The following is a 21,895-nucleotide window of genomic DNA, read 5'->3' on the forward strand; positions in this document are numbered from 1 at the left end:
TCGTACATGAAAATAGCAGTTATTTTCTTTATATCATCAGTTTCCCCTGCGTTTGACAGACATAGTAATAAGCATCCTGCTCCTCCTGCAGCAGCAGCAGCAGCAACATTCCTTCCTCCGCCTCTTTCCTTCTCTGGAAACAGTGGCTGTTCATTGGCTGAACATCTGGATGGAAAAAGATGGTTGTCTCGTAAAAGTAGAGGCAATGAAAATCACACTTTTAGTCAACAATTAGTGTTTTCTATTTTGGTCATGCAGCTCATGTGTAGCTTTTTCTTAATTTCATTAAAGTGCCCTTGAGTAGCACTATTTAAATAAATGCAGATATTCACATACCTATACACCAGGGGTGTCGAACTCATTTTCACTGAGGGCCACATCAGCATAATGGTTACCCTCAAAGGGCCAGATGTAACTGTCATACATAATAAATATAACTAAATGTAACCAAATATAATGTCAAATAAAGGTAACTACTACTAACATATTGCTAAATAACGTTCTGTATTTATTACTTATTCAATTTCACTTGTCGCATGATGCATATACAATGATACGCTCCGATCTAGTGGTCGGGATGCCGTCACTTTGCCGGCAACACGATCGCCATGCATTGTGGGAAATGTAGTTTATGGTCAATGCATGCCTTATAGCAGCATAGACCTATTTTTTAACACAGATTCTTGAGACCAAGTAATCACTCGCGGGGCCACATAAAATTGACGTGGCGGGCCACATCTGGCCCCCGGGCCTTGAGTTTGACACATGTGCTATACACAGTAGCGTTAACGAGGATGAGGGGGTTCAATCGTCCCCATCTTCTGCCCTAATGGACAAAAACACCCTCACATGACACAAAGTTCCCTTTAGAGTGGTTAAAAACATGAGGAAGTGCCCTAATGCAAAATATACGTCTAAAAAATGTATTTTGTTTCTAAAGGACACTTGCCTTTGCAGCAAGAAAACCCGGGTTCGTGACACGGGTTGGATCAAGGGCCTTTCTGCATGGAGTTTGTGCGAAACTGGACACTCTAAATCGACCGTAGGTGTGAGTATGAAAGCGGATGTTTGTTTGTCTCTGTGCGTCCCTGTGATGTCCAGGGTGTACCCCGCCTTTCGCCCTTTGTCAGCTGGGCACCAGTGGCTGATTTTCATGATGAGTAGATCTCAGTGTCACCATCCTGCAATTTAAATATTGACATGTGATAATAGACAACGCGGACACACCCACTCCACCATACCCGTGACCCTCTTGACCTCCCCCCCGAGCTCAGCTGTAAGAGAGCGACACGCATGTTTAAGGAGGGAGCTCCAATCTGCTCAGACTCCCTGCGGAGACAGTTGCAGCCGACAGATGGTCGGTCACGTTACAGGCTCTCACTCAGGTCTGTTAAAGGGCAGCTGGACTCTCAATAATTCACCTCTTATGCTCCACGCCACGTCACCCTCTGCTTCCTATATGGCTCTTGTTTGATAAATGTATTGTTTTTCTGGCGATATACACACACTCTCTAGCATTCCATTCATCCTCTGTGCTCTGCAGTGCATGGCTGTTCTGTTCTCACAACCTCCCCTCTTCTTTATCCCCTTAAGATTATTTTTAGGTTGCTTAGCAACATCTTCATCCAGATAGCATTTGGACTGGGTATGACTGCATCACAACACATTCCATACGTCTATTAATGGACTACAATGCACAGTAATTAAGGCTGAGGGGGGCGAAAAACAGTATTTACCTGTTGTCCCGTGGGAAAGATTATGGCCAAATGTGATTTAGACTGAACTCGGTCCGATTATGTTTGTTTGTTTTTGTAAATTGAGGTGCTCACATTCATGACACTACATTTGTGAGGGAACTGTGGATTCTGCACTGTGTTGAAGAGATGACACACACTTAGGGTAACATTCTTAAAACTTTCAGTCCAAATATCAATGATATGAAATATGATTAAAACTTAATTTTCTTTGTATTCATGCACGCAGCTGGTGCTTACAAAAACACAAATGTAAGCACAATAGTGATCAGTAGTAGCAATAATCTCCAAGTTAATCTGTGGAGTTAACCCCACTTTTCACTGCTGCCCCCATCCATACAAACATGATTGTCCTGTCATATAAGGCATAATGTTATCATTTATTGCTAATTACTTCACTGACACCCAATGGCTCCTTACCCAACCACAGGGTTGTTGTTTTCTGTTTTAAACGTCTCTGCTTATGGTGTCTTATACACTCATGGTCTTTTTATTAGTTACACAGGACTCAATAAAGTTGCAAGAGTAGCACTTGCTGTTGTGTCCTGCTGTGGTCTTCTGCTGCTATCGCCCATCTTCTCCAAGTCTTCTATCTTCTGTATACGACTAGTGCTTGAGTCCCTGTCCCCAGCACTCATTTAAACGGCACATTACCTTTCTTTTTAACGTTCTGAAGCTGTGCTTGAACTCCACGAGGTCAACTCGACCATGGCTGCATGTCTAAATGCACATAGGAGTTGCTACTGCCATGTAATTGGCTGATTAGATATCTGTGTTAGCAGATAAAGTGGCAAACTGTGTATGGGATGGATTAAATAGTGAGTCTGCAAACTGCACCAAAGAGAGGACTCCTCTGATGCGTACCTCCCCTATCCTATGCATGTTTGGAAACTTTTGAGGCCTTTTCATATCTGAAAGGATGTTATTCCAAATGCATTTTAAATTTAAAAAGAGTCTGACCTCAACTGAGAGGTTCTGCCTTGATGCTGCACAGGGGGACAGAGGGGCAAACAGTCCTTGTGAAGGCCGGTTGGGGTCCTTCATGATCCCAGAGCCCCCTGCCCCCTGCTCCTGCTCCTGCAGCTGCTGATGTACATGTCACTGATGGATGGGAAGTTACATTCAGTGATCTTTCGTAGAGCTCTGACAAAACCCTCCGCAGTGCCCTTTCTGTCCAGTGAAGTGCAACTGCCGTACCACGCTGCACTGTCGTGGGTCAGAACGCTCTCCACTGCACAGCTGTAGAAGGAGATGAGGGTAGAGAGGCCAAGTGCAGCAGCTTTGAGTTCCCTAAGAACGTAGACGTGTTGGTGGACCTTCTTCACAAAGCTGTCTGAGGTGAGGTTGTCAAATATGTATCCCAGCTAACAATGTCTGGTTCCCAGAACACAATATTACCTTTTATTCATGTTTTATGTGTCTACGGAACAAATTCCCCGTTTTTAACCGTTTCTCATAATGTGACTCCAGTTTTTTAAACTGTGCTCCATGTTTTATGTGTGTCCCTTACTGCCTCCGGCCCAGGTCGTCATTGACGATGAGAACTGTTCCTCTGTTGACCTACCTGGTAAAATAAAGGTGAAATAAAAATAAATAAGTAAACATTCGGTTCCCAGGACATTCTCCCTAATGTTATTGAGTTCACAACCTTCATTCAACCTTTGTAGAATGTTCACTTTTGCTTCTCCTTAAGTACCTGGCATAATGAGTACCCGCCGGGTCTATATTCCCACATCCCTGCACATATACAACACACGTGTGTTTGGAGTTATAATCATATATATATATATTATATATATATATGTATATTAATATATAATCACGTCAAAGCCCACGTGTGGTTATTACGGTGATCTCACTCTTGCTGTTGCAGGAAGCCGGCGAATCGGCGTCTTTGTCACCAGAGAGGAGAGAGTTATGGAAAAACGGCTGTATTGTGCATAGTTTTTGGACATTGAGACAAAGACTCGAACAAAAAAAAATGTTACTTTGAATATGTTTTGGACACAAATTTCAAATTTAACCCGCAAAATCTGGTCTGTACAACTGCAGTGTTTTTTTCCTGAATAAAACTTGGGGGGAAAACTGTTAATAGACTACTTTAACGTGCAGTAAATTGTAAATAACAGCCAGATATTGAAAGTTATAGTTAGGAAAGGTATATATATAGTTTAGGTTTAGGATTAAAATACATTTAGATGTTTTTTGTTTTTTTTTGCCCATGCCTGTAAATGCGAGTATTATCTTCAATTTCTGCCATTAAACCCTCCTCAGTGTTGCACACTGGAGCTTTAATTATTGTTTGTCTTGCTTTTTTTTTATGATCAAATATGGTGAGGGGTTATTTATAGTGGGGCTCTGAGTTAGGATTAGGCTGCTGGTCAAATCCCAAAATCTGCAACCATCACATCCAGGTTGCCCTTTGAACCCCCCCTCCCGGCCACCACACCCATGACCAGTGGGGCAGACATTGAAGTTTACCGTCACAGCAGTGTGCTGGTATTTCTGCCAGGTTGCAGCTCACATCCAAACCCCCCCCCCCCCCCACCTCACCCCACCCCTCCCCATCCTCCGCGCAGCGGAATAATCGGACCAAACCATTGCCGCAGTTTTGAGGTTTTAACACCTGTCACATGAGCGTTTACTTGCGCAATCCGGCGGCTCCCACTGCAGCCGAGTGCTTTCACTCCACTCCACCGCAGACCAGACAGCAGACGCGGTCGCGTTGAGGAGCTGCCGCGGAGCAGCGTCCAGAGAGAGGAGCCGCTCGGTTACACCGACTTCCCCCCCGTTTGTGCGTCCGGGGCTGCAGCATCACAGCCACTGCCTGCAATGGCGATGCTGTAGCTGTTAGTAGTGAGTCCAAAACGTTCCTGAAGTGACGATCCCCCCCCCCTGTCCCGGACTACATTCACGAGCGCGTGTGTGTGTGGGGGTAGAAGCGATGTTATTGTTATTATTAAGGCTTTGCAGTAAGAGCGCATCTTTATTCACCGCTGGATTACTGTTTGTTTTTTATCACAAGTCAAACGAAGACGGAGCCATGAATGTAAGTGTGACTCTTTTGTTTTTGTGGCTGCTGGTGAACACTTGAAGTCCGCCTGTTAATCACTGAGAAATCATTTGTTTTTTGTTGTTTTAAAAAAATAATATGAATATATATATATAAATTCCACAATTTCTATGTTCAAATGAATGTGTGTCATGATGTGCATGTTGTGTGCGGTGCGGCTGGTGTGCAGCGCTTGCCTGTTTATGTCTGATTCCACTGACACAATTTTAAATGAAGTCAATTCAAGCCTCAAATTCATTCTGCTTAACTTTATTTCCCAACCCCCTCTGAAGTGTCCTGCTTCAAAGCAGAATTGTTTTCTAATTTCTTATTTGACAGAACACAAGGATGTTATCCTGTACCATGGCGAACCCAGCGTGGTGAATAATGAATAATGAGCCAGATCATTTAAGGTTTCAGCCACTGCTGCTGCTGCTGCTGCTGCTGATGCCTCTCCTGTATCTATCCTGTATCCCAACTTAATGCATTTTCTGTGTCCCAGATGACTGTTTCCTATTTCTGACCATGCCAAACATTTATGTATGTATGTAACATTAAACCACTACTGTGGTGCTCTAACACTGTATTATTATTGCAATGGTGGGGCAGATGGTTCGATATTTAAAACCACCGAGGTCTTTCGCTTCATGAAATGTGTTGCATCTTTCGCCATACGCCTGTCCACATTTTTTTTTTTTTTTTTTGCACTGTGCGGCGGAGGTTAAAGCTGCCATGCGTTGCTCTGCTCCAGTGCTGACATTTAAAAGTATCACGGTGGCAGTGGCAGTGGCAGTTTGATGAAGCTGCAGGATGTGGCAGTGCACACGACAAGAAGAAAACAACAGGATTTCCTACAGCGGTAGCATGAGCCTGAACACACAGATTGCCTCTTTGAAATGATGAGTGCACTAAGCATTGGTTTAAGAAGGTAAACAGTGCAGCGATGCTGAACCGACAGCGTCAACAGCATTCTCCATAACGTGTACTTTTATGTCCCACATGAGCATTTGTAATTAATTTGCACTGTAAAATGAATAATGTGCACATTATTCATGCAACTAATGCAATGCTTTTATCTTAACACTGTACTCTCTGTTTTCTCACAGGTCAGATTGTAGACAGCGCTGCAGTAGGCCAAACTAAACTCCTCACTCCTCATGTTCTAATGAGGCCCCGGCAATGCTGACATCTCCTCTGAACCCAAAGACATCATCATCATGCTAAAGACCGAGGCGTCGGGGGAGAGGACCAGCCTCCGGAGTGCCTCCCCCCACCGCAATGCCTACCGAGCGGAGTTCCAGGCACTAAAGAGGGCCTTTGACCAGCCTCGGATTGATGGAGACCCAAAACCCAAAGATTTGGAAAGGGTAAGACAACCAAGAGGTCGCCAGTATGGCTCCCACGTCAGCCGCATCAAGGACATGTTCATGCAGATGGGCACAGAGACTTTAGCGGCTAAGACGAGGGGTCAAGACGATTCTTCACCACAGAAGATCGTCAAGCCCACCAACTTCATCAACAAGGCCGATGGATCCGTGATAAAACTCCAGCATTCAGCATCAGCTGAAAGGATCGGAGCTTTGGGAGCAAAGTTCTCTGAAACGAGGAAGCTGTTTGAGCAGCAGTCACGTGACCAGTCCCAATCGCCAGTCTTTCACTATGGACGTGATAAAAGAGGCTCCCATGAGCACCTCGACGACTGGCGAGGTGCAAGGTCCAACCGAGGCAGCACGGACTCCTTGGACTCCCTTTGCTCCAGAACGGAGGCATCCTCACCGACTGTCAGTCAACTCAGTGCCGTTTTTGAAAACGTCGACCCCAACAATCAGGGCGCACCCTGCAGAGGAATCAGCAGACGAGCCCTCTACTCGCCAGACGGATTCAACCGTCAAGGGGGTGATCTCAGTGAAGATGATTCACGACAGTCTCCAGTTCGTGGAAATTCCCGGAGCAGGACAGGGGGAAAGCTCCCCTCGTCCATGTCCTCTGAGGACCTCTTGACTCCCAGTCTTGAAGCAGAGATGGAGGAGTTGAAACAAGCTCCACATGATGAGGATGCCCAAGACAAAGCAGGCAAGGCCGGAGATAGACTGCGCCTTTCTGGGGCCACCACTGATGTGAGCCAGGTGAATGGCTCTTGTAAGGAAGATGAGGAACTTTCAGAGGATCCTGGGCTCCCCAAAGCTTCAAAACCTTCAGATGATGCTGTGATTACCAACAAAACCTTGAAAGATGCCACTCCAGAGCCCCTGCCAACCACAAACACACCAGCTGAAAGCCAGCACCAGGATGGAGATGGTTCTCGAGAAGAAAAGCCTTCTGAGTCACCCAACGACCAAGCGGAGGAACCTCTTGAGGAATATACCGGGAGTGAGCGTGTGGTTTTTAATGCAGATGGAGACGCTTGTTACCAGGGTTGGGGTGAGAGCTGTACAGATCCTGACGATGACCTCTACGGAGACGATGAAGATATGGACTATGACCCAGGCTCTGATCTGACGGAGCTTCCTGGTCTCTCAGAGGAAAACAAAGAGGACGTCCCTCCAAAGAGGAAGATTTGCTTCAGCACTGCCCCCATTACGGTGAGTACAAAACTGTTGTGGAAGCCTAAACTGTGTAAACACACTGAACACAACTCAACACAAAATCCCTGGTGCAGCTCTTGTAAAAAAAAAAAAAAAAGTAGGTTAAAACAACAGGAGAGCTAATATTGTATTCAGGGCTTTTCCTTTTATTGGCTCATATTTATAGCTTAGCTCAATACATGTTTGTGAGGGTAGGTTATCAGTAATCTGGCAATGCGTTTATGATGGTTTTCAATTCAACGTGTCCTTAAATTACGGTACGATCTGCTTTATGGGAGATGACACAGTTGTAGCTCGTGCTCTCCGGTGGCAGTAGTTGTAGCTGTTCTGTGATGCAGAGACTGAGGGTCAGAGCATTGCCCTCTGGGAAATATCTCTGTGCAAAACAACCGTGCGTGTGTTAGTCATGCTGGTTCTGCACCGACACCATTTGTTTTTCAATAACCCTTATGGCATCGCTTTGATCGGGAAGCAGTTTCATTTATTGAACTATTTAATGACGATGTTATAGATGACTCTATAGGAATTATACTCTTTTGACAACAGTGATATCAGCATATGTTAATTTTACAGGGCTTAAAGGGACACTGTGTAGTATTTATGGGTTTATATAACCCAAAATCCACTTTTTTATACATATTATGTGCTCCTGCATTGTCTAGTCGCTGTATAATAGTTTTTGTTTCATTTTCGTAGTGTTTCAAAAAGTCATGTAAAATAACGGGCTGCGGTTGCATAGCCACTGTTAGCACCGAGACGGCATGTTTCTACCGGAGCCTGTAAGGACAAACGCGAGGAACAAATCAAGCGTCTCTTTACTTGTAGCGGAAGTCCCGCCTCCACTCTCTCCGCTTCGTCTGCTACGGCCGCGGTAGCTCGCCCTCTCCCTCACCTCACGAACCTCATCTGCTGACACGGAGAACGACATTTGACCAGCTGCGGATACCGTATCGCTCAGGGAAGGGAGGGGGTGAGCAGAGGAGCAGTTCTTTGTTGTAAATGTCAGCCTCTCCTCTAGATGTCACTATAAACTACTTACTTCACATTTAATTTATGGCGATAATAACCAGTTTCTACAGAACTCCAGTCCCTAGTTAATAATAAAAATAGCTTTACCATTCTCTGTGTTCCATCAAATGCCCTTGAGTATATTTGTATTATGTTGAGTGCTGAGTTGGACACAAAGCAGCCACTGTTGTTTATGGATTGGGAAAATAGACTTGGGAGATTATGGGAACAATTTTTTTTTTTGTTCAGCCGTTATCCTTAAGCATTTAGAATCCATAAGCTCAATGTGTGTTGCGGTAAATGACATTCACCCATTCTTCTATTGTGATATTTAGCTTATGGACGCAATCTGTGTGTGTGTGTGTGATCAGCGTACCGTTAGTGATTTAGAACCTTCAGTGTATGTGTGACAGATTTGGAGGTAACACAAACATTCCTCAGTTTGACGATCAATCCTATTAACGTGATGTAACGAAGCAGAACAATTAGCCCAGTTATTTCTGAGGAGGAAAACGTAACTTTGGCTCACTAATTGCCCTGCACTGTGTCTGCAGTGTGTGTCCTTTTGCTTTTCCTCTTTTCCTCCCTCACAGGACTGAGCTCACGTGCACACGAATGCAAGTACACTTTTCCTGAGCGTTTGAAATCGTCCACAGTTCTCACTTTGTTCTTTTTCTTTTTTTAAAAAAAGTACTTTTAAATGTATGAGCAAAATTTGGGATGATTCAAAAGCTGGCTTTTTATTTAGATCAAATTCGGACAAAAGTAACATGCACCGTAAGAGAAGGGCTAGTTCTCGTTGGTCATATGGAATCTTTAGCAGGGATACTGCGCCTCTCCCCTCGCACATGCACAATTAGACATGCACTCCTCCCACTTTGTCATACGCCGTCCCTCCTGTCGGTGCACGAGGAACAAACAGTGTTCTGTCTTTTGTTTCGTGTGTTTTGTGAAGGAGACAAAGCTATTTTCTCAGTCCTCGGGCCCCGCACGAGTCCAGTCTGATCCCTGTGGGAGGAGACTTCAGAGAAAACCCTGCCATCTTATAATCCATTACTTATTGTTCCCACCTCTTAGTGTGATATTTCTGACTGTTGCATCTTAAAGTGGGATAAATAATTTCAACATCCAGGCTTTGAAAGCTTATTTAATTTAGAGATAATCGTGGACGCCTCCGGGAGAAGATAAAATACATTTATAAAGATTTCATCTTGAAAAGAAAACAGCTCCAGAAACTTGACACGTGTTAAGTTTAGAAAGGGTTCAAAAACATAGCCTTGGATAGACTTTAAGGATTTATCGTACTGACTGTTGACTTTAAGTGACGTGTCTTTACAGCTGTTCACTGGATTCCTAAATCCAAATCTGTTCAGTGACATCTGGTGATTTGTCTCTAGCCCGAGCAGCGGGGTCAGACGTTCGACATATTCTGTTAAATATTTCATCGTCTTGTTGTTGGGTTGGCAGTGGCACAAAACTCTGTGCAAACATCCATATGTGATACAGTGAGGTTTGCACTTGTGTTTCTGCAAAAACTATTGGATATCTTATGATGGAATTCAGTCTGATGAGATCATTTATATTTTTCCACACAGTTGAGTTGTGATAGTAATGATGAGATTGAGTTATTTAATTTTTGAACGTTTAAAGTATTGCTAAACTACTTCAAAATGTATTATCGGATATCGGCAAACACACCAAGATCTGCCGACTAATGACATTAGGCTAAATAGGCTGCTACCTCATTGACTTAGATGGTGGCGCCCCCTACAGCTATTTGTTTATTTATTTTGCTCTTTATCTACATATGCTGCGACTTGAGTATAAAAATATTATAATAATTTCACCACAGAAGAGACTTAATGAAATATATCGGTATCGGTATCGTTTATCGGCCCAAGCACTTCCTGGTATATCGGCCAAAAAGTCCAATACCATGCATCCCTGTCAATTATGCCACTGCGAACACGTTAGCGTTTGCCTCGAAGCACTTCTGTGTCATAGTATAGAAACTATTTTTTTTTTTTTTTTAGTATTTATTATCGATTATTACTTCCACATCCTTTCACACCACTGTGAATATGAGACGGCATGGTGTGATCCACCAAAAGGCAAGTAGCTTTTCTTTCCTGGAGGCACTGACCTACAGAACAAAATCACATCAAATGTTCATTCAAGCAACTGGCTTTGTCTTTGACATTAGGAGGACGAGTTTGGATTGATCAGTCTGTAGCATTTGGATCTGAAGAGTCGTTAAGAGGCACTGTTGTCAAAGCACGATCTGTGCAGATGATATTGAGGATAGAGAAAAGGATGTTTATTGTTTGTTCTGAGATGTTGTTCCGTGTCACGGTTCACATTTTTTGAAATGTGTCTTGTCATCTTAAATACCCAAAAAAACTCCCTCTCTTGCATTGTTTTCTGTCTTTGTCAAGCTGCGCCTCAGGAGTTTGACAGACAGAATCTTCTCCCCGTGCTGCCGTGTCAGTCTCCACTTTGTTTTGCTCTCCTGGCTTTTATTTTTCACTTTTTTTATATAATACGTTTTGTGCCCACAGAGCAACTGTGCTTCCATCGGTCGGATCCCTGTGATATCTTAATGAGTGGAGTACTGGTTAAACGGCCAGTGAAGTGGCTCTGTAATCAGCAGCCCGCTCTGCATGATGTCTGTTTCTGGATCAAAGTGACTGGCATTTTGTTCGTTAGTGCTGTTGGAATGCTGAGCAGCATGGATCTGACCGCAGAGGCATGATCAATAAGATAAGAGCTGTCAGACCGTGTTACTGTGACAGATTTTGTAAAAAAAGATGTTGTTCTGCACCATACAAAGTCTGTTTTCAGCTCTAAAATTGGCAGTGTATCTTCGTTCTTCAGCCGACAAGTTTCCCCCCCATTAAACCGTTTGGTTCCAAGAACAATCTGCGCACACGTTTTCTGTACACTGGTTTGCATCTTCTGCTGCAGTACATCAAACTAGTACAGGGGACTAATCTTGCACTTTACTGGAGCATGAAGGAACATAAAGACAAAGTCGCTGATGCCTGCAAACGAAAAAAAAAAAAAAACCCCTGCAAACTTTCATTATCCCAGTGCTGTTCCTCAGAATTGCCAGACATTAAGCAATGGTTATTTCTCTTGAAGCTTTGGGAGCTCATTTGACTGCCCTTAATACAGGATATGGCACCAGAGGCCTTTGATCAGGGTGTAACTGTACATGACGGCACATCAACAGCAAATATCGGTGTGATTCCGCCTTCCTTATCTTAGAGTATGAAATATTAGTCTTGTGCTTACCTACATGAAAGTAGATGGCCTCAAGCCAGGAACCCTCTGACTATATTTCCTGATAAAAATGATTACTTTACTTTTGGGCAGCCTGTCTTTGTGGCTGATGACATACTGTATGAGCATTTGGAACCAATACTTACATGGATTTTGGAAGTGTAATTTGTAAGTAGGTCTGTAACACCATTGCTGCAGCTTAGCCTCCTTGGACAAGTGTGCACAGTAAATGGCCCTTCAGATAAGTCCTCTTGTATCCAAACAGTGTCAGTGGGTGAGTTGGTCCACAAATCATTTACAAGACCATAAATGATTTTGTGTCATGTGGTTTGCCTTAACTTTCTGGATTCAGTTGCCGATGATGTTCAGTGTTGAAGTCTTTGTCTCTATGGCCTATATTGTGGTGGTCTACCTTACCTCTCAAGTATGAAAACTGTGGTTTCTCCTAACGACAGGAAACAGGGTTTGGTTGAACCAAAAATATGGATAATGAACCCCTGTTTGCTTGTATAAATGTGTGTCTTGATATATTATTATGAGTTCCTGTTTGGTCACTGTTCTAAAGATACAGCAGTAGTGAAATTGTGGTAAAGATATAGATAACCTCAGGCCCAATGTTGTGTTGTTTCATAACCATAGAAACCATACATGGAAAAACATGATAGATAATCAGTGGATGCAGTTCCTTTGTGACATAAATCTCCATCCTGGTGGCGAAGAGAATAACATATTGATTGCAGGACTTATAGAGGATAATATTATTGTGTAGTGTAATCTATCTGTTGCCATTTTAAAGACCCATTTAGGGCCAAATATAAGATGTCACACAATATGACGTGTCTATGACATCTGTGCGTAGCTTAGTCACTCCATTATTAATGCGGTGGTGTTTTTGTTTGCTTGCTCCGATGCCATCTTATCCTCCCTGGGGGATGCATTTTTAATGATCCGGGGAAGGTGAGACGTGCCACGTGGTACTTATTGGTACTTTCATGAATCATCATCATCATCATTGTCCATCCCCCATCTACCAAACTTTGGAACCCTCTGCTGATGATATCATCCTCAATGTGCTGCCAATTTTATGTGTTCTGTGACACAGTGTTATCAGTTGGGAAGGCTGAAGTTTGACTTACTACTGCACTGTCGCCAACAATTACACCGATTCATTGTTGTGTCTAAGAATAGTGGTCTGTGCCATATTGGCCACAGTGTAATAATAAACAGAGTGTTTATTATTCTGGGCAGAAAATACTGTACGGTCCCACACTCTGCCCCGTCATTGTTGCGACCTAATGAATTGCGTAGCATCGCGAGCGGGCAGCAGAGCATCGGCCCTGGAACAAGCGTTGTGTTGTTGCGTTGAACCCCGGCCTCCCACTCGCTGTATATAACCAAGGTACAGCACAAAGCAGTAAAGCTGGGCCATTGTCTGCCGTCATTCGCTCGCAGTTGTTTACTACTCTCTGGGCCCCTGTTTGAAGCCTCCGCACACACTCGCTTTCTGTGTAATTGGCCGGTGGCTTGATTTGTTCAACGGGTCTGCTGTGTTAGAAACAGTGACAAACGGAGGAGTCCTCATATTATCACCTCTCCGTTTCACCTTTCTATCGGTGGAACTACAGTGGCCTTCGCATACCAGAAAGGATGTCATTCTTCTTTTGTGTGTGTACAGTACAGTAGTGTCCATTTGGCACGGCAGTACAAGATCTTCATGAAGCAAGGCCCTTACCCAGAGTACCTTTAAAGCCATGTATGACTCATGACTCATCCATTGACGACACTCTCTGACCAATTGGTGGCCCAACCGCACCAGGCAATACAATTGTTATTATGTAACATATGACTCCAGTGTGGTCCGCTGTCACACCAGCAAACGAACCAAAATTGGCACGCGTTCGCACATTGCTACTTGCTCTGATCTTCATTTATTACATTCTCTGTATTGGCCATTTTTGTCAAAATATCCAATTTGAGAATGAGTCGCGGCTGCGTCTGGAGAACAATCAGCTGATGCGCTGGAGTCGGCGAAGACGTATAGCGCGTCATTTCAGGCAGAGGAGACGCGCTATTTTCATGAATGTGACGAAAATTGCTCCAAAGACCTACAAGGTAGGCTATGTCCATGGCATTTACTGCAGAATATGTTTTGGACCCGAGTTCACGTTCTCACCAGAGGGACCGCACCAGAGTCTGATGTTTGGTGCGGAGTCAAGCGGACCGAGACCACCTCTTTTTAGCAGTCTCGGTCCGCTTGATTTGGTGCGGACCCGAGTGCGATTGATGCTTTCACACCAACGAAAACGAAACGAACTAGAGTTTTTGGTTTAAATGGATCGTTTGGTGCGCACCGGGTTAGGGTTAGGGTACTATCCCAGGTGCTAGCCGGTTCCCACACTCGCCACTGTATTTTATGTGAATCTGTATGATGGTTGTCCCTTAACCAGAGGAGAAAAATGTATTATGCTGATGTTTACTATTACATGCACAACTACCTATGTATTTATTTCTAGCCTCTTATCATATCGCATCAGCAATAGCAACAGCACCAGGTCTACTGCTCAACTTTTCTTTTAAAAAAAGTTCCCAGAATGAACTCAGAATTCCGTAAAACTGTTTTCTCCTTCTATGCACCATGGACATGGCGTGAGCTTTTGTGGACCGTCATGAGAGAAACATGTTGCTTTACATAACCTCCTCGAGGGGTTTCGGATTAAGGATCTCTTTTTACTCTCTTTTAATAACCTCCTTTTAACTCTCATATCCTATATATTCATATATCTCCCAGGAAGACGAGATCTTTGAATCTCAATGGGACCTTCCTGGCTAATAAAGGATAAATTAATACAATAAAATATAGTGGAAAAGCACAATTTCTGTCAATAAACGCTCCTTACTGTTACACAGAGGACCTTTCAAAAGGAACAGAGTGTGTGTTGCCTCTGTATGCAGAAGCTCCTTCTGGATTCAGTAAATTGCTGACTGAGATCGTGGCTTCCCCCCCCCCCCCCCACACGTCTGAAGTCGACTTCCTCAGACGCGGGGCGATAGGTTGCACGTCAAGATGACGGATTACTCTCGGGGTGAGCATTGACTCTTATGTTTTCGCCTCTCTCTCATGTGCTGAATGTTTCTGTTTATCTCACTCTGTCCGTGTTTCTTCGTATCTGTCAATCTCACTATGTTCTTGGAAGACATGAATTAATTTCCATCGTCAGCATCCAGACACTTTCCTCAGCACCTTCCAGCTGTCCGGCCTGGTGTTATATGTGCGTGGGCGACTGCAGGTACAAGTAATGGAATGGAAATGTGCTGAGCTGTCACAGCACAGAGCACTCTGAGTATCTCCGAGTATGTGTGTGTGTGTGTGTACCAGGCTGTAGATAATCCACTGCTGGGCTTGATTTGCTGGGCTCGTGCCACGGCGGTAGGAACATTTCTTCTGGGTTTTCCAGTGTCCTCTTGCCCTGGGTTAGCATCCACTGCGTGTGAAAGAGCAAACCAGGTGACAGCACTGCCACTGACACGCCAAAGATCCATTTTAATACGCTCAGAGGCTGTTGGCCAAGCTCGGGGCTCCATGCTGTGAAATCTTAGGCTTGGACTCAAACAGGCCTGGAGCCTTGTCTGCCCCTTTGATTTGCCTCAGCTTTGTCTTTTTTTTTTTTCATTTTCTTTTCTTCATTTCTCCCTTATTGCCTGTTTCACTCTTCACTGACCTCAATGTCCTCTGCTGCTCTAACCTCGGAGTCACACGAGTCATTCTGTTTCTCTCTCGCTGAATATTGCCTCTAAGCCTCTGTTACCTGGAATCTTCCCTTCCAGTTACGCTGTGTTTTCTCATCATTTTAAAGCCTGTGTGTCTTCTCGTGTTCTCTCTTCACTCCCTTGTCTTTGTTTTAGACCGCACGCTCCCTCTATCCTTATAATGTACCCTCCTCTCTTCTTCAGAATGATCTCTGTCTTTCTCCTTTGCCTGTAGCTAAAGCCTGTCCCGATCTGGCACTTCCAACAATCGTCTGTGCCGTCAAATTTTAGGCTGATTTGAACAAATTATTATGGCCAAATTATCCTGTCTTGTGAGGGATTAACAGACGCGATTTTCACGTCATCACAGTCTTCACGATTTATAATCGTATAATGAACATGTTTGATAGAACCAATGAGAGCGAGTTGACCGGGAAACAGATGTTGCATACTTTAGTTTAGAACCGTAACTTGTACAAGACATAGTTCATTCCGTCTTCTCAGCCCTGACTTTATCCACAGTTTTTTTGCGTTTCTCAGCACAAAACATCGCGCACACACACTATACAGATATTAACTGACGCCGCTGATAGTCCAGTTTCTGTGAGATCCCATAGTGTGCCGTCGTGCGTCTTGACTGGATCGTCTAGTCCGTGGACTCGGGATTAAAAATGTCTGTGGTCTCCCACGTTTTAAAAAAAAAAATCAAAGTCAGATTTGAAAATCCTCTAGAGTGGGGCCAGGCATTAGCTGGCCCTTGGCTAATCCCTGCTACTCTGTTCCATCTTGTTAGACCAACAGCTATTCAGACAGACTGATGTAGTAACAGCCAGACAGACATGTAATGTGAGAGATTAATCTTACCATGGATGGACGCTATGGTCAAAAAACATCAACCAAAAAATGAGTTCTGCTCCTGACAGAAAGTCAAAGACAAAATTAAAGGTGCATTATGTAATAAATCTAAAGCAACTGGCCATAAAATCCTCCTAATATGTCACAGAGACTCAGGAATAATGTTCATATAACAAACTGAACTCACCACCAACAACAGTACAGACACAATTAAAAAAAATCTTTTGCAGACTGCAAATCATGTTTATGTTTTGAATCAATCATTGCAGTCAGTGGAGTCTCAGCTGCCGAGCAAACCACGGGTCGCCAGTTACGTCAGAAAACGAAACCTAAAAGACCTCGGTATTTTGAATTTGAATTTGGCCACAGTCTTACATATGGCGCCTTTAACTATGGTTTTAAACAACTTTATTGGCAGAAAACAATACATACGTGTTGAACAGAAACATTGCACACATCTGAAGTGAAACATAACGCAGAAATGATGTATTGAGCCTCTGTTGTATTGATTTAAGCAAAAAAAGGCAACACTATTGTTGCTTGACATCTAGTATCTGGCTGCCTGTGACTGTCTGTAGAGCTTCCATTTGCGGGAAATGTCAACACCGCGTCCGGCCAAATCGCGAATCCCGAGGCTTCACAACAGGAGTTCAGATTCTTACGAGTGCGCTCACGACTGGACGCCAACTCGATGTGGACATTTGCACCGGGAGGGGACATCGATTTCATACCGTAATTAAAGCAGTTACTGTACGACTCAAATGCTCCGACGCTGCCGTTTCCCGAGGAAGTAGTTATTGGGTTATATGGGTCAGCACACATTGATGTACGTCATGTTAGATTAGGTGAAGCTGTCGGGATTTATTCTGTCACTTGGGTGTGTCCCTGCAATGCCAGCACTGTTGGGTTTTATCTCTCACTGTGTCCTGGAAAGTCTGTGTCACTGTCTGTGGAAGAATATTTTTTAACGTGGTTAAACTGCACACAGTGCACACCTTGTCATGCCTTTTTATTTGAACACCTCTCTATAGCGTATAAGCAGCAGTGTCCTGCCGCACTCTCACATTCTCTCTCTCTCTGTGTGTCGGCTTTACTCTAATCATTTTTCTGTTGCTTCAGGTCAAAAAGTGCTTTTATATATATATATATATATATTGCAAGAGAACAAGAAGATATTGTGCATCCTATCCCAACTCAAAGTCAAGCTGGGAAAGAAGTATGAGCTCTTCTGCCTGTGTTTGCCATTTTTTTTTTTTGACCTGGTTGCCAAATGAATGCTTTCTGTTTAATGGTGCAATCTGTCTACTTATTCTCACTTCCGTACATTCACACTCTTTCATTTATTGCGCCCCTCTATCGTTGTTTATCCTCCTATTTATCACCATCGCTGTACCTCTTCTTCACTTCTCTCTCAGATGCACTGTCATTTGTCTTCATCCCCCACTCATGACCTCCCTTTTTTTTTTTGTTTACTCCCTCTGGTGACTGGCTACATGCTAATGTGTTTGTAGATGGGACACAGTGACACAGAGAGGCCATAAGTGAGGGGGAGTGACTGCCAATATTAGCATCGCATACAGGAAGTCCAGGACACTGTGAATGCTGGTGTTGGTATTTATTGTGCACTGAAGATAATGTCATTAAAGCTCCGGTGTGTAACTCCTGTTGACCTCCTTGGAGTAACTACTGAAACAATGCTGGCACCTCTGCATGACTTATGCCCAGGTGATTTCACACCCAGTTACTCATTATAATAAGAGTTGCTCTGCTTGATGTCAAGTTTTCTGTAGCAGTAGAGTCTTCACCTCTTGTCATTTTTCAGCCTTATTGAACAAAATGCATCTGTCATCCTTAAGGATGAGCTGATATGACGCTCAGAATCAGTCTGATATTGCACTCTTAGAAATAAGGGTTCCAAAAGTGTTCTACTACAAGGGCTGAGGGTCTACCTGGAACCATTTGCTTCTGAAAATTTTTCGAAATTATTTTCCTCTTTATTGGAGCAGAATATTTGTTATAGCGTTGGTTATGGCTGGTTAGTTTCGGACTGATATGGGTTTTCTCACACCCTTGAGAATCTACTGATCGGTCAGATAGGGGTGTGTCAAAATATTGATCGAGTGATATATCATCATCCTTCCTCGTGCAACACAATAATCGATACGCCAGAGCAAATATCGAAAAATCAGCAGTTCCTGTCAGTTTAACACGCCGGGCGTCGCTACATCCATACTTTGTTCTCTATGTTGTGAATGAATACAGAAATCCTGCACTTTTAACTTTTCAATGGACAGATATCGCGATGTGTCGCTATATGGTTGTTTTGCAATATCTCGATTATCACAGAATGCTTGTATCGCGATATTATCGGTATCGTGGACCATGTATCGTGTCGTGAGGGGAACCCGTGATTCCCCACTCCCATTGTCAGACACGGTGTCACTTCCTGAGTGTGCAGCACGGAAATGTCTCCCCGGGGAAACAGAATTTAAATAGTTGTATAAAATATTTAAGTAGCTGCAGTTAAGTATTTGTTAAACTACGGCTTTGATATTTATGGAAATAAGGTGTGTGGTTTAATGATGTCCATGCTCCTTTTTTTTGTTTTCTTGACTATTCTTTTACAACATATGCACAACATTGTTTACTTGTACGTGTGCCTGAGTGTGTGTGTGTGTGAGCATTAATAATGCAGGGCTGTTGATCACTCTGAATGATTGATGACCAGCAGGTCACGGATAGAGCTCACGCGCGCTCGTACAGACAAAAGAATAAAAACCAGCTCTGGCAGCATCACACTCTATCAACGTGTGTTTAACCGGGTCACTCTGTTTTCAACTGAGCACCAATATAGTAGTACTGTTTTTTTTTTTTAATGTTATGAGCCAAACCCTTATCATTTCCTGTAACAACAACATGGAAGAATGTGTAGCTACAAGCTACAGTCATTTTTCCACGTGTCTCTTTTGCCCCCACACTGAAATATGAAATAACAGTGTTCTCTAACCCTTACACAGCAAAGATCCATCCACGACGCACACGCATACCAAGTGACAAACATAACTCTGGCTTTAGGCTTTAATCGATATGTGTGATGTGACATGACAGCGTATCGATCTCTGCCGAGAGTATATTTCCTCTCTCACTTAAACGGGTCAGAGGAGTGAGGTGCGGCCGACGGCACACACTCGGTGACACTGCAGTCGAGCGGATGTGACAAAATGTCGCGTGGCTTCAGTGTAATATATGTGTGTCTAATGTACACTACCGTTTCAAAAGTTTGGGGTCACTTAGAAATGGCCTTATTTTTGAAGGAAAAGCACTTTTTTTCAATGAATATAACATTAAATTAATCAGAAATACACTCTATACATTGTTAATGTGGTGAATGACTATTCTAGCTGCAAACGTCTGGTTTTTAATGGAATATGTACATAGGTGTATAGAGGCGTTCTAATGGTACATTGTGTTCGTGTTAGAAGGCTATTGGATGATTAGAAAACCCTTGAAAACTCTTGTGCAATGATGTTAGCACAGCTGAAAACAGTTTTGCTGGTTCTTTGACGAAAGGGCAAAATTATTATTTTAAACAAAAAAATTATTTCTAATCTTGTCAATGTCTTGACTATATTTTCTGTTCATTTTACAACTCTTTTAATGAATTAAAGTGTGACTTTTAATGGAAAACACAAAAAAATTGTATAGGTAACCCCAAACTTTTGAACGGTAGTCTAGGTCTGACTCGTGCGATCATAGGTGTGTTTGCAGATAACTTTGAAATCCCTGCTTGTAGGTTTCAGACTTTGTTAATGACGTAAATCAGAATGTCTTTCCTCTGCATTGAAACCTAAAGAGCTCTGCAGACCATGACACACATGGTAGAGCCAGTTTATGCAGAAAAACACTGTCTCTTCCTCCTCCTCCTCCACTCCACTCGTGCAGGAACGACTGTAAGGCACTTGTCTGGATAGAAGATGTGAAGTGACAGCTCAGTCTTGCAGAGGAGCAGTGAGGTCCTTATACCCCAGAGAGGAAGAGGAAGGAAGGGCATCTTTTATATCCTCATCACCATTTGTCTTGGTGATTGTGATGAGTTGTTGTTGTGAAGGCCATGATTTATCACAGTGTCAGTAATGCGTTAAAAGTAACGGCGTTACCTGCACAGCTGCCCCGTTGTTATCGTCAGTGCATTCGTGTTAGTTTTATGAATACGAAACAAATCATCTGTTGTATTTATTTAAGCTTTAAATGTCCAAGAGCCGACAGGAAACCTGTTGCTGTGGAGACTGAAACTCGAGTTTTCCATCTCTGTGATATATGAACCAGTTGCTATATCGGATCCCGTGTGCATAACCTGTACCATTACGTCTCTGTTTTTTCCTCTCCACCCACCCTCAGGTGTTTAACACTTACTCCAATGAGGACTATGACCGGCGTAATGAGGAAGTGGATCCCGTGGCGTCCTCTGCAGAATACGAGCTGGAGAAGAGGGTGGAGAAACTGGAACTCTTCCCTGTGGAGCTGGAGAAAGGTGGGAAAGACAATCTCAGAATATTGTCTCACTCCCACCAGTGATACCCAGAAGACACACAGTCACTCGCATATTGAATTTTACTTGGTGTTTTTTTCTTTTTCTTAATCCTTTTTCATCAAGTAAAATGATAATGAACCTTAAGACATGTACTGCTCTTCAACCCCCCCCCCCCCCACACACATTGTAGAGCAGAACTATAAATCCTCCTGCAATCATCTTAAAAACCGGCACCACACTTTGTTCCAGTTACCTCGGCATGAGCTATAAGATGGTGAATGATATGGCATCATCTTCACGTCTTGTCCTTTTATGGATTTTTCTGTGTTTGAACTCCAACGTCGCTGTGGGCCTAAAATAGAACGGCCATTCGTTGCAGATATTGCGCCACCATCCATCCCCCGTTATGTAAACCTGACAACGTGTGAACGATTACCGCAAGATGTTCGAATGCATTTCATCCATCCAGCATGTTTCCTTTTCATGTAATGACCAGCCTGACATGCGACATAATTTTAGCAATTTTTAGGATCTAAGATCATCAGTTAATCAGGGATTTTTGCGGCTGAAAATGCTTGATTTCTCCTGTACGTTTGTGTTTACAGACGACGACGGCCTGGGGATCAGCATCATCGGCATGGGCGTCGGAGCCGACGCGGGTCTGGAGAAGCTGGGCATCTTCGTCAAGACCGTCATCGAGGGTGGAGCTGCTGAGAGAGACGCCAGGTGAGAGACGGGACCGCCTTGTTGGGAGGCCTCAAGCTGTTATGAAACATACTTAAATAAAGATGAGCGATGATATCTCGACAATCCAAAATACACACACACACACACACACTCAGAGGCACACTCTGTACCTGTCAGATTTAGCAGCAGGGGTTCAGATTAGATCCATTGGGAGCAGCGCGGTCTGGTACATGACGTCTCACATAGTGTGTGTACTGCAAGTGTGTGTGTGTGTGTGTGTGTGATGGACTCGTTTCATTAAAGCGCTTCTTCTTTTCTGTGTCGCTTTTGGAAGAATTAGTCTGCACAAAATGTTTTGCCCACACTCTTCCATTTTCACAGCGTGAAACGGTCC

At 43.5% G+C, this 21,895-nt stretch overlaps 1 protein-coding gene across 1 annotated transcript in view; it reads left to right on the forward strand.

The window, feature by feature from the left end:
- Positions 1-6,023: 6,023 nt before the first annotated feature.
- ppp1r9a (protein phosphatase 1, regulatory subunit 9A) overlaps positions 6,024-21,895 on the forward strand; it is a gene marked incomplete at both ends in the record, with an annotated part of 43,587 nt that continues 27,715 nt past the window's right edge. Inside the window, 3 exons of the mRNA XM_083899527.1 lie at positions 6,024-7,388; positions 20,682-20,814; positions 21,420-21,540. Coding sequence (XP_083755653.1) covers positions 6,024-7,388; positions 20,682-20,814; positions 21,420-21,540 — 1,619 coding nt within the window. The remainder of the gene's footprint in view (positions 7,389-20,681; positions 20,815-21,419; positions 21,541-21,895) is intronic.

Source organism: Microchirus variegatus (assembly GCF_963457635.1).
Source record: "Microchirus variegatus genome assembly, chromosome: 13".
Classification (NCBI taxonomy): Eukaryota; Metazoa; Chordata; class Actinopteri; order Pleuronectiformes; family Soleidae; genus Microchirus; species Microchirus variegatus.